We start from the raw sequence: 13,265 nt of genomic DNA on the forward strand, positions 1-13,265 counted from the left end.
ACTGATGTATGGCTGATATATAATGTTCTTTCTATAGGATCCTCACTGATGTATGGCTGATATATAATGTTCTTTCTATAGGATCCTCTCTGTATGGCTGGTATATAATGTCCTGTCTATAGGATCCTCTCTGTATGGCTGATATATATAATGTCCTGTCTATAGGATCCTCTCTGTATGGCTGGTATATAATGTCCTGTCTATAGGGTCCTCTCTGTATGGCTGGTATATAATGTCCTGTCTATAGGATCCTCTCTGTATGGCTGATATATAATGTCCTGTCTATAGGATCTCTCTGTATGGCTGATATATAATGTCCTGTCTATAGGGTCCTCTCTGTATGGCTGATATATAATGTCATGTCTATAGGGCCCTCACTGATGTATGGCTGGTATATAATGTCCTGTCTATAGGATCCTCTCTGTATGGCTGATATATAATGTCCTGTCTATAGGGTCCTCTCTGTATGGCTGATATATAATGTCCGGTCTATAGGGTCCTCTCTGTATGGCTGGTATATAATGTCCTGTATATAGGATCCTCTCTGTATGGCTGATATATAATGTCATGTCTATAGGATCCTCTCTGTATGGCTGATATATAATGTCCTGTCTATAGGATCCTCTCTGTATGGCTGGTATATAATGTCCTGTCTATAGGATCCTCTCTGTATGGCTGATATATAATGTCCTGTCTATAGGATCCTCTCTGTATGGCTGATATATAATGTCCTGTCTATAGGATCCTCTCTGTATGGCTGGTATATAATGTCCTGTCTATAGGATCCTCTCTGTATGGCTGATATATAATGTCCTGTCTATAGGATCCTCTCTGTATGGCTGATATATAATGTCCTGTCTATAGGATCCTCTCTGTGTGGCTGATATATAATGTCCTGTCTATAGGATCCTCTCTGTATGGCTGGTATATAATGTCCTGTCTATAGGATCCTCTCTGTATGGCTGATATAATGTCCTGTCTATAGGGTCTGTATGGCTGATATAATGTCCTGTCTATAGGATCCTCTCTGTATGGCTGGTATATAATGTCCTGTCTATAGGATCCTCTCTGTATGGCTGATATATAATGTCCTGTCTATAGGGTCCTCTCTGTATGGCTGGTATATAATGTCCTGTCTATAGGGTCCTCTCTGTATGGCTGATATATAATGTCCTGTCTATAGGGTCTGTGATCTTCTCTTCTCTGTTCCAGGTATTGTCCTGGGGACCATATTTGCTGGCGGGTCACTGATGGCCGGGGACGAGCTCTCAGCCGGGGACCTCATGTCCTTCTTGGTGGCTTCTCAGACCGTACAGAGGTTTGTCCATCCGGTGATCCAGCGTTTCCATATGATTGGGGGGGGGGGGGGGTAGTGACCTCTTCACCTCCTGACATGTTCTTTTTCCCACAGGTCGATGGCGAACACGTCGGTTCTCTTTGGGCAGGTGATTTGATGGGAAGAGATCAATGAGATGGGGTGTACAGATAAGAAAATGGGACGGGCCGGCGGTTCTAGTAAACATCCACAGGAACCTCTGACCTCCTCCTGTTAACCCTACAAATGCTGCGCACCTACATAAAGTACAGCTCATCCCTAAAGAAAACCAAGCCTACAGCTACGCCAGTGTTTCCCAACCAGAGTGGCTCCAGCTGTTGCAAAACTGCCAGCATGAACGGAAGCATGCCGATGGCTGTCCGGGCATGCTGGGAGTTGTAGTTTTGCAAGAGCTGGGGGCACCCTGGTTGGGAAACACTGAGTTACGGCAAAAGAAAATAATAAAGTTATAAGCCCCGGGGGATAAACTGGTCATATCTGGAAAGTAGGACCCAGATCCTACATTGATAATCCTGTTTCTGTCTCTTAGGTGGTCCGGGGTCTTAGCGCGGGGGGTCGTGTCTTTGAGTTCATGCGTTTACAGCCGGAGATCCCATTGAGAGGAGGGAAGAGACTTTCTGAGCTGACAGGAGAAATACGCTTCAGAGATGTCTCCTTCAGGTAAGATCAGGAGAAATGATCATTAGAGCCGAGGTGCAGTACCACACGTGACCTGTAGTCAGTAGAGTTGCCACCTGGCCGGTATTTTGGCCAACCTATAATGCACTGGCCGTTACTGCTGTTGCAAAACTACAACTCCCAGCATGCCCGGACAGCCAACGGCTGTCCGGGCATGCTGGGAGTTGTAGTTTTGCAACAGCTGAAGGCACCCCTGGTTGGGAAACACTGACCTATTCTATATACTACTATATATTCCAACATGCTGGGAGTTGTAGTTTTGCAACAGCTGGAGGCACCCCTGGTTGGGAAACACTGACCTATACTATATACTACTATATGGTCCAACATGCTGGGAGTTGTAGTTTTGCAACAGCTGGAGGCACCCTGGTTGGTAAACAATGACCTATACTATATACTACTATATAGTCCACCATGCTGGGAGTTGTAGTTTTGCAACAGCTGGAGGCACCCCTGGTTTCGAAACACTGACCTATACTATGTACTACTATATAGTCCAACATGCTGGGAGTTGTAGTTTTGCAACAGCTGGAGGCACCCCTGGTTGGGAAACACTGACCTATACTATATACTACTATATATTCCAACATGCTGGGAGTTGTAGTTTTGCAACAGCTGGAGGCACCCCTGGTTTCGAAACACTGACCTATACTATGTACTACTATATAGTCCAACATGCTGGGAGTTGTAGTTTTGCAACAGCTGGAGGCACCCCTGTTTGGGAAACACTGCCCTATACTATGTACCACTATATAGTCCAACATGCTGGGAGTTGTAGTTTTGCAACAGCTGGAGGAACCCCTGGTTGGGAAACACTGCCCTATACTATATACTACTATATAGTCCAACATGCTGGGAGTTGTAGTTTTGCAACAGCTGGAGGAACCCCTGGTTGGGAAACACTGACCTATACTATATACTACGATATAGTCCAACATGCTGGGAGTTGTAGTTTTGCAACAGCTGGAGGCACCCCTGGTTGGGAAACACTGCCCTATACTATATACTACTATATAGTCCAACATGCTGGGAGTTGTAGTTTTGCAACAGCTGGAGGCACCCCTGGTTGGGAAACACTGCCCTATACTATATACTACTATATAGTCCAACATGCTGGGAGTTGTAGTTTTCGTTTGGGGGTAGCTGCTGAGCCACAGGCTGTATCAGGGTATGCTGGGAGTTGTAGTTAGTAACTAACTGCAGTTCTTGAATTTAATAAAAAAATAAAAAAGCGATCAAAAAGTCACATGAAAACAAAAACGGTCCAGTTTAAAACTACAGATCGGGGCGCAAAAAATGACCCTCGTACAGCCCCGTATAAGGAGAAATAAAAAAGTTATAGGGGTCAGAATAAGACAAAATTATACCCCGCATATGTGTATCCTGTGATGTCACGCATATATAATTAATTATGCAAATGAGCATGGCCGGTATGTTTTTTTTTTTTTGCAAGAAAGGTGGTGACCCTCGTAGTCAGGTGCGGCGCGGTGTCTGAAGTAGCCATCATTTTCTTATTCTGAGGGCAGGTAAGGGACTTACAAGTTTGCACAATAACACATTCACCTCTGCCCCTCCAGTTATCCCACCCGGCCAGGTCAAGAAGTCTTGAACGGTTTTAACCTGTGTGTGCCCCCTGGTAAGACGGTGGCCATCGTGGGACAATCTGGTGGAGGTGAGAAAATATGAGAAATAGGTATTGGGTGAATCCTGGTGTGGATCCAGAAGAAGGGGACAGATGATGTCCTTTATGGGTCATATAGTTTCCATTGTACACTGTGAATAATAACCATTTTTGTTGGGGTTCAGGAAAGTCCACGGTGGCCGCGCTGGTGGAGCGGTTCTATGACCCCGTCCGGGGCGCGGTGGAGCTGGATGGAGTCGATATCCGGGCACTTGACCCATCGTGGTTGAGAGGAGAGGTCATCGGGTTCATCAACCAGGTGAACGACAGAATCCACAGTAGTTTACAATACACAATAACATAATAGGCCTAGTATAAGGAGGTAGGGAGATCACTGCTGTGTAATAAGGAGGTAGGGAGATCACTGCTGTGTAATAGGGAGGTAGAGGAGATCACTGCTGAGTAATAGGGAGGTAGAGGAGATCACTGCTGTGTAATAAGGAGGTAGGGAGATCACTGCTGTGTAATAAGGAGGTAGAGGAGATCACTGCTGTGTAATATGGAGGTAGAGGAGATCAGTGCTGTGTAATAAGGAGGTAGAGGAGATCACTGCTGTGTAATAGGGAGGTAGAGGAGATCACCGCTGTGTAATAGGGAGGTAGGGAGATCACTGCTGTGTAATAGGGAGGTAGGGAGATCACTGCTGTGTAATAAGGAGGTAGAGGAGATCACTGCTGTGTAATAGGGAGGTAGAGGAGATCACTGCTGTGTAATAGGGAGGTAGAGGAGATCACCGCTGTGTAATAGGGAGGTAGAGGAGATCACCGCTGTGTAATAGGGAGGTAGAGGAGATCACTGCTGTGTAATAGGGAGGTAGAGGAGATCACCGCTGTGTAATAAGGAGGTAGAGGAGATCACTGCTGTGTAATAGGGAGGTAGAGGAGATCACCGCTGTGTAATAAGGAGATAGAGGAGATCACTGCTGAGTAATAGGGAGGTAGAGGAGATCACTGCTGTGTAATAAGGAGGTAGAGGAGATCACTGCTGTGTAATAAGGAGGTAGAGGAGATCACTGCTGTGTAATAAAGAGGTAGAGGAGATCACTGCTGTGTAATAGGGAGGTAGAGGAGATCACCGCTGTGTAATAAGAAGGTAGAGGAGATCACTGCTGTGTAATAGGGAGGTAGAGGAGATCACCGCTGTGTAATAAGGAGGTAGAGGAGATCACTGCTGTGTAATAAGGAGGTAGAGGAGATCACTGCTGTGTAATAAGGAGGTAGAGGAGATCACTGCTGTGTAATAAGGAGGTAGAGGAGATCACTGCTGTGTAATAAGGAGGTAGAGGAGATCACTGCTGTGTAATAAGGAGGTAGAGGAGATCACTGCTGTGTAATAAGGAGGTAGAGGAGATCACTGCTGTGTAATAAGGAGGTAGAGGAGATCACTGCTGTGTGATAAGGAGGTAGAGGAGATCACCGCTGTGTAATAAGGAGGTAGAGGAGATCACTGCTGTGTAATAGGGAGGTAGAGGAGATCACTGCTGTGTAATAGGGAGGTAGAGGAGATCACCGCTGTGTAATAAGGAGGTAGAGGAGATCACTGCTGTGTAATAAGGAGGTAGAGGAGATCACTACTGTGTAATAAGGAGGTAGGGAGATCACTGCTGTGTAATAAGGAGGTAGAGGAGATCACTGCTGTGTAATAAGGAGGTAGAGGAGATCACTGCTGTTTAATAGGGAGGTAGAGGAGATCACCGCTGTGTAATAAAGAGGTAGAGTAGATCACTGCTGTGTAATAGGGAGGTAGAGGAGATCACTGCTGTGTAATAAGGAGGTAGAGGAGATCACTGCTGTGTAATAAGGAGGTAGAGGAGATCACCGCTGTGTAATAGGGAGGTAGAGGAGATCACTGCTGTGTAATAGGGAGGTAGAGGAGATCACTGCTGTGTAATAGGGAGGTAGAGGAGATCACTGCTGTGTAATAGGGAGGTAGAGGAGATCACTGGTGTGTAATAAGGAGGTAGAGGAGAGCACCGCTGTGTAATAAGGAGGTAGAGGAGATCACTGCTGTGTAATAGGGAGGTAGAGGAGATCACTGCTGTGTAATAAGGAGGTAGAGGAGAGCACCGCTGTGTAATAAGGAGGTAGAGGAGATCACTGCTGTGTAATAGGGAGGTAGAGGAGATCACTACTGTGTAATAAGGAGGTAGAGGAGATCACTGCTGCGTAATAGGGAGGTAGAGGAGATCACTGCTGTGTAATAAGGAGGTAGAGGAGAGCACCGCTGTGTAATAAGGAGGTAGAGGAGATCACTGCTGTGTAATAGGGAGGTAGAGGAGATCACTGCTGTGTAATAAGGAGGTAGAGGAGATCACTGCTGTGTAATAAGGAGATAGAGGAGATCACTGCTGTGTAATAGGGAGGTAGAGGAGATCACTGCTGTGTAATAGGGAGGTAGAGGAGATCACCGCTGTGTAATAAGGAGGTAGAGGAGATCACTGCTGTGTAATAAGGAGATAGACGAGATCACTGCTGTGTAATAGGGAGGTAGAGGAGATCACTGCTGTGTAATAGGGAGGTAGAGGAGATCACTGCTGTGTAATAGGGAGGTAGAGGAGATCACTGCTGTGTAATAAGGAGGTAGAGGAGATCACTGCTGTGTAATAGGGAGGTAGAGGAGATCACTGCTGTGTAATAGAGAGGTAGAGGAGATCACTGCTGTGTAATAGGGAGGTAGAGGAGATCACCGCTGTGTAATATGGAGGTAGAGGAGATCACTGCTGTGTAATAAGGAGGTAGAGGAGATCACCGCTGTGTAATAGGGAGGTAGAGGAGATCACTGCTGTGTAATAGGGAGGTAGAGGAGATCACTGCTGTGTAATAGGGAGGTAGAGGAGATCACTGCTGTGTAATAGGGAGGTAGAGGAGATCACTGCTGTGTAATAGGGAGGTAGAGGAGATCACTGCTGTGTAATAGGGAGGTAGAGGAGATCACCGCTGTGTAATAGGGAGGTAGAGGAGATCACTGCTGTGTAATAGGGAGGTAGAGGAGATCACCGCTGTGTAATAGGGAGGTAGAGGAGATCACTGCTGTGTAATAAGGAGGTAGAGGAGATCACTGCTGTGTAATATGGAGGTAGAGGAGATCAGTGCTGTGTAATAAGGAGGTAGAGGAGATCACTGCTGTGTAATATGGAGGTAGAGGAGATCAGTGCTGTGTAATAAGGAGGTAGAGGAGATCACCGCTGTGTAATAGGGAGGTAGAGGAGATCACTGCTGTGTAATAGGGAGGTAGAGGAGATCACTGCTGTGTAATAGGGAGGTAGAGGAGATCACTGCTGTGTAATAGGGAGGTAGAGGAGATCACTGCTGTGTAATAGGGAGGTAGAGGAGATCACTGCTGTGTAATAGGGAGGTAGAGGAGATCACCGCTGTGTAATAGGGAGGTAGAGGAGATCACTGCTGTGTAATAGGGAGGTAGAGGAGATCACCGCTGTGTAATAGGGAGGTAGAGGAGATCACTGCTGTGTAATAAGGAGGTAGAGGAGATCACTGCTGTGTAATATGGAGGTAGAGGAGATCAGTGCTGTGTAATAAGGAGGTAGAGGAGATCACTGCTGTGTAATAGGGAGGTAGAGGAGATCACTGCTGTGTAATAGGGAGGTAGAGGAGATCACTGCTGTGTAATAAGGAGGTAGAGGAGATCACTGCTGTGTAATAAGGAGGTAGAGGAGATCACCGCTGTGTAATAAGGAGGTAGAGGAGATCACCGCTGTGTAATAGGGAGGTAGAAGAGATCACTGGTGTGTAATAAGGAGGTAGAGGAGATCACTGCTGTGTAATAGGGAGGTAGAGGAGATCACTGCTGTGTAATAAGGAGGTAGAGGAGATCACTGCTGTGTAATAGGGAGGTAGAGGAGATCACTGCTGTGTAATAGGGAGGTAGAGGAGATCACTGCTGTGTAATAAGGAGGTAGAGGAGATCACTGCTGTGTAATAAGGAGGTAGCGGAGATCACCGCTGTGTAATAAGGAGGTAGAGGAGATCACTGCTGTGTAATAAGGAGGTAGAGGAGATCACTGCTGTGTAATAAGGAGGTAGAGGAGATCACTGCTGTGTAATAGGGAGGTAGAGGAGATCACTGCTGTGTAATAAGGAGGTAGAGGAGATCACTGCTGTGTAATAAGGAGGTAGAGGAGATCACCGCTGTGTAATAAGGAGGTAGGGAGATCACTGCTGTGTAATAGGGAGGTAGAGGAGATCACTGCTGTGTAATAAGGAGGTAGAGGAGATCACCGCTGTGTAATAGGGAGGTAGAGGAGATCACTGCTGTGTAATAAGGAGGTAGAGGAGATCACTGCTGTGTAATAGGGAGGTAGAGGAGATCACTGCTGTGTAATAAGGAGGTAGAGGAGATCACTGCTGTGTAATAGGGAGGTAGAGGAGATCACTGCTGTGTAATAGGGAGGTAGAGGAGATCACTGCTGTGTAATAAGGAGGTAGAGGAGATCACTGCTGTGTAATAGGGAGGTAGAGGAGATCACTGCTGTGTAATAGGGAGGTAGAGGAGATCACTGCTGTGTAATAAGGAGGTAGAGGAGATCACTGCTGTGTAATAGGGAGGTAGAGGAGATCACTGCTGTGTAATAGGGAGGTAGAGGAGATCACTGCTGTGTAATAAGGAGGTAGAGGAGATCACTGCTGTGTAATAAGGAGGTAGAGGAGATCACCGCTGTGTAATAAGGAGGTAGAGGAGATCACTGCTGTGTAATAAGGAGGTAGAGGAGATCACTGCTGTGTAATAAGGAGGTAGAGGAGATCACTGCTGTGTAATAGGGAGGTAGAGGAGATCACTGCTGTGTAATAAGGAGGTAGAGGAGATCACTGCTGTGTAATAAGGAGGTAGAGGAGATCACCGCTGTGTAATAAGGAGGTAGGGAGATCACTGCTGTGTAATAGGGAGGTAGAGGAGATCACTGCTGTGTAATAAGGAGGTAGAGGAGATCACCGCTGTGTAATAGGGAGGTAGAGGAGATCACTGCTGTGTAATAAGGAGGTAGAGGAGATCACTGCTGTGTAATAGGGAGGTAGAGGAGATCACTGCTGTGTAATAAGGAGGTAGAGGAGATCACTGGTGTGTAATAGGAGGTAGAGGAGATCACTGCTGTGTAATAGGGAGGTAGAGGAGATCACTGCTGTGTAATAGGGAGGTAGAGGAGATCACTGCTGTGTAATAGGGAGGTAGAGGAGATCACTGCTGTGTAATAGGGAGGTAGAGGAGATCACTGCTGTGTAATAAGGAGGTAGAGGAGATCACTGCTGTGTAATAAGGAGGTAGAGGAGATCACTGCTGTGTAATAGGGAGGTAGAGGAGATCACTGCTGTGTAATAAGGAGGTAGAGGAGATCACTGCTGTGTAATAAGGAGGTAGAGGAGATCACCGCTGTGTAATAAGGAGGTAGGGAGATCACTGCTGTGTAATAGGGAGGTAGAGGAGATCACTGCTGTGTAATAAGGAGGTAGAGGAGATCACCGCTGTGTAATAGGGAGGTAGAGGAGATCACTGCTGTGTAATAAGGAGGTAGAGGAGATCACTGCTGTGTAATAGGGAGGTAGAGGAGATCACTGCTGTGTAATAAGGAGGTAGAGGAGATCACTGGTGTGTAATAGGAGGTAGAGGAGATCACTGCTGTGTAATAGGGAGGTAGAGGAGATCACTGCTGTGTAATAGGGAGGTAGAGGAGATCACTGCTGTGTAATAGGGAGGTAGAGGAGATCACTGCTGTGTAATAGGGAGGTAGAGGAGATCACTGCTGTGTAATAAAGAGGTAGAGGAGATCACCGCTGTGTCATGTAGTAGGATACATCTTATATTATACGTTTCTCTCATTACTCAGGAACCTGTTCTCTTTGGGACAAGTGTCATGGAAAATATTCGCTTTGGTCGCCCGGACGCCAGTGATGCCGAAGTCCACGAAGCTGCAAAACTGGCAAATGCTGATGAATTCATCCGGAACTTTCCAGATGGATATAACACGGTGCTAGGTGAGTGTTATGGGACAGTCCCTAATCACAGTCCCTCTACATCTGAGCTCTATATGTCAGCGGTCACAGGCAGCTGTATACAGGGGTCTGCAGTCTGTGAAAGTAGATTACAGGGGGGGTGACAGCAACAGATGTGATGGAAGAAGGGTGATAACCTGAAGAACCCCCCCTAGAGGTCACTGGAGGCAGTACAGGGGGGTGATAACCTGAAGAACCCCCCCTAGAGGTCACTGGAGGCAATACAGGGGGGTGATAACCTGAAGAACCCCCCCCCTAGAGGTCACTGGAGGCAATACAGGAGGGTGATAACCTGAAGAACCCCCCCTAGAGGTCACTGGAGGCAATACAGGGGGGTGATAACCTGAAGAACCCCCCCTAGAGGTCACTGGAGGCAATACAGAGAGGTGATAACATAAAGAAAAGTTCTTGTACCCCCTAGAGGTCACTGGAGGCAGTACAGGGGGGTGATAACCTGAAGAACCCCCCCTAGAGGTCACCGGAGGCAGTACAGGGGGGTGATAACCTGAAGAACCCCCCCTAGAGGTCACTGGAGGCAGTACAGGGGGGTGATAACCTGAAGAACCCCCCCTAGAGGTCACTGGAGGCAGTACAGGGGGGTGATAACCTGAAGAACCCCCCCTAGAGGTCACTGGAGGCAATACAGGGGGGTGATAACCTGAAGAACCCCCCCTAGAGGTCACTGGAGGCAGTACAGGGAGGTGATAACCTGACGAAAAGTTCTTGTACCCCCTAGAGGTCACTGGAGGCAGTACAGGGGGGTGATAACCTGAAGAACCCCCCCTAGAGGTCACTGGAGGCAGTACAGGGAGGTGATAACCTGACGAAAAGTTCTTGTACCCCCTAGAGGTCACTGGAGGCAGTACAGGGGGGTGATAACCTGAAGAACCCCCCCTAGAGGTCACTGGAGGCAGTACAGGGGGGGTGATAACATGAAGAAAAGATCCTGTACCCCCTAGAGGTCACTGGAGGCAGTACAGGGGGGTGATAACATGAAGAAAAGATCCTGTACCCCCTGGGGGTCACTGGAGACAGTACAGAGGGGTGATAACATGAAGAAAAGTTCTTGTACCCCCTAGAGGTCACTGGAGGCAGTACAGAGGGGTGATAACATGAAGAAAAGTTCTTGTACCCCCTAGAGGTCACTGGAGGCAGTACAGGAGGGTGATAACATGAAGAAAAGTTCTTGTACCCCCTAGAGGTCACTGGAGGCAGTACAGGAGGGTGATAACATGAAGAAAAGTTCTTGTACCCCCTAGAGGTCACTGGAGGCAGTACAGGGGGGTGATAACATGAAGAAAAGTTCTTGTACCCCCTAGAGGTCACTGGAGGCAGTACAGAGGGGTGATAACATGAAGAAAAGTTCTTGTACCCCCTAGAGGTCACTGGAGGCAGTACAGGAGGGTGATAACATGAAGAAAAGTTCTGGTCACACAAGTTGCTCATTTTAGATTCTGTTTCTCTTGCCTGACAGGTGAGCGTGGAGTCACCCTCTCTGGAGGTCAGAAACAGCGGGTGGCCATCGCTCGGGCTCTTCTTAAAGACCCCCGGATCCTAATCCTGGATGAAGCTACAAGTGCCCTGGATGCAGAATCAGAGAGGACGGTGCAGTTAGCCCTGGATCGCGCCTCCTCCGGCCGCACTGTGATGGTCATTGCTCATCGGCTCAGCACCATTGCAGACGCCGATATCATTGTGGTTGTGTCCAAGGGCCGAATCGCTGAGGTGAGTGTCACGTTGTATATTCTGCATAGAGTCCTGTATTGTATAAAGGAGAGGAGCTCTATGTTATATACAGGAGAGGAGCTCTATGTTATATACAGGAGAGGAGCTGTATGTTATATACAGGAGAGGAGCTCTATGTTATATACAGGAGAGGAGCTCTATGTTATATATAAAGGAGAGGAGCTCTATGTTATATACAGGAGAGGAGCTCTATGTTATATACAGGAGAGGAGCTCTATGTTATATACAGGAGAGGAGCTGTATGTTATATACAGGAGAGGAGCTCTATGTTATATACAGGAGAGGAGCTCTATGTTATATATACAGGAGAGGAGCTGTATGTTATATACAGGAGAGGAGCTATATGTTATATACAGGAGAGGAGCTGTATGTTATATACAGGAGAGGAGCTGTATGTTATATACAGGAGAGGAGCTGTATGTTATATACAGGAGAGGAGCTGTATGTTATATACAGGAGAGGAGCTGTATGTTATATACAGGAGAGGAGCTGTATGTTATATACAGGAGAGGAGCTCTATGTTATATAAAGGAGAGGAGCTGTATGTTATATACAGGAGAGGAGCTGTATGTTATATACAGGAGAGGAACTATATGTTATATACAGGAGAGGAGCTGTATGTTATATACAGGAGAGGAGCTCTATGTTATATACAGGAGAGGAGCTCTATGTTATATACAGGAGAGGAGCTGTATGTTATATACAGGAGAGGAGCTCTATGTTATATACAGGAGAGGAGCTCTATGTTATATACAGGAGAGGAGCTCTATGTTATATATACAGGAGAGGAGCTGTATGTTATATACAGGAGAGGAGCTATATGTTATATACAGGAGAGGAGCTGTATGTTATATACAGGAGAGGAGCTGTATGTTATATACAGGAGAGGAGCTCTATGTTATATACAGGAGAGGAGCTGTATGTTATATACAGGAGAGGAGCTCTATGTTATATACAGGAGAGGAGCTGTATGTTATATACAGGAGAGGAGCTGTATGTTATATACAGGAGAGGAGCTGTATGTTATATACAGGAGAGGAGCTGTATGTTATATACAGGAGAGGAGCTCTATGTTATATACAGTAGAGGAGCTCTATGATGTTATCAGATCCTATATATTATATACAGTAGAGGAGCTCTATGATGTTATCAGATCCTCTATATTATATACAGTAGAGGAGCTCTATGATGATATCAGATCCTATATATTATATACAGTAGAGGAGCTCTATGATGTTATCAGATCCTATATATTATATACAGTAGAGGAGCTCTATGATGTTATCAGATCCTATATATTATATACAGTAGAGGAGCTCTATGATGTTATCAGATCCTATATATTATATACAGTAGAGGAGCTCTATGATGTTATCAGATCCTATATATTATATACAGGAGAGGAGCTCTATGATGTTATCAGATCCTATATATTATATACAGTAGAGGAGCTCTATGATGATATCAGATCCTATATATTATATACAGTAGAGGAGCTCTATGATGTTATCAGATCCTATATATTATATACAGTAGAGGGGCTCTATGATGTTATCAGATCCTATATATTATATACAGGAGAGGAGCTCTATGATGTTATCAGATCCTATATATTATATACAGTAGAGGAGCTCTATGATGATATCAGATCCTATATATTATATACAGTAGAGGAGCTCTATGATGATATCAGATCCTATATATTATATACAGTAGAGGAGCTCTATGATGTCATCAGATCCTATTTATTATATACAGTAGAGGAGCTCTATGATGATATCAGATCCTATATATTATATACAGTAGAGGAGCTCTATGATGA

At 46.0% G+C, this 13,265-nt stretch overlaps 1 protein-coding gene across 1 annotated transcript in view; it reads left to right on the forward strand.

Moving 5' to 3' along the window:
* Window positions 1-13,265, forward strand: part of ABCB8 (ATP binding cassette subfamily B member 8) — a 39,491-nt gene that overhangs the window by 21,956 nt on the left and 4,270 nt on the right. Inside the window, exons 9-15 of the mRNA XM_056518847.1 lie at window positions 1,213-1,318; window positions 1,412-1,445; window positions 1,866-1,996; window positions 3,592-3,686; window positions 3,821-3,954; window positions 9,532-9,679; window positions 11,172-11,422. Coding sequence (XP_056374822.1) covers window positions 1,213-1,318; window positions 1,412-1,445; window positions 1,866-1,996; window positions 3,592-3,686; window positions 3,821-3,954; window positions 9,532-9,679; window positions 11,172-11,422 — 899 coding nt within the window. The remainder of the gene's footprint in view (window positions 1-1,212; window positions 1,319-1,411; window positions 1,446-1,865; window positions 1,997-3,591; window positions 3,687-3,820; window positions 3,955-9,531; window positions 9,680-11,171; window positions 11,423-13,265) is intronic.

This window comes from Hyla sarda, chromosome 5 (assembly GCF_029499605.1).
Source record: "Hyla sarda isolate aHylSar1 chromosome 5, aHylSar1.hap1, whole genome shotgun sequence".
NCBI lineage: Eukaryota > Metazoa > Chordata > Amphibia > Anura > Hylidae > Hyla > Hyla sarda.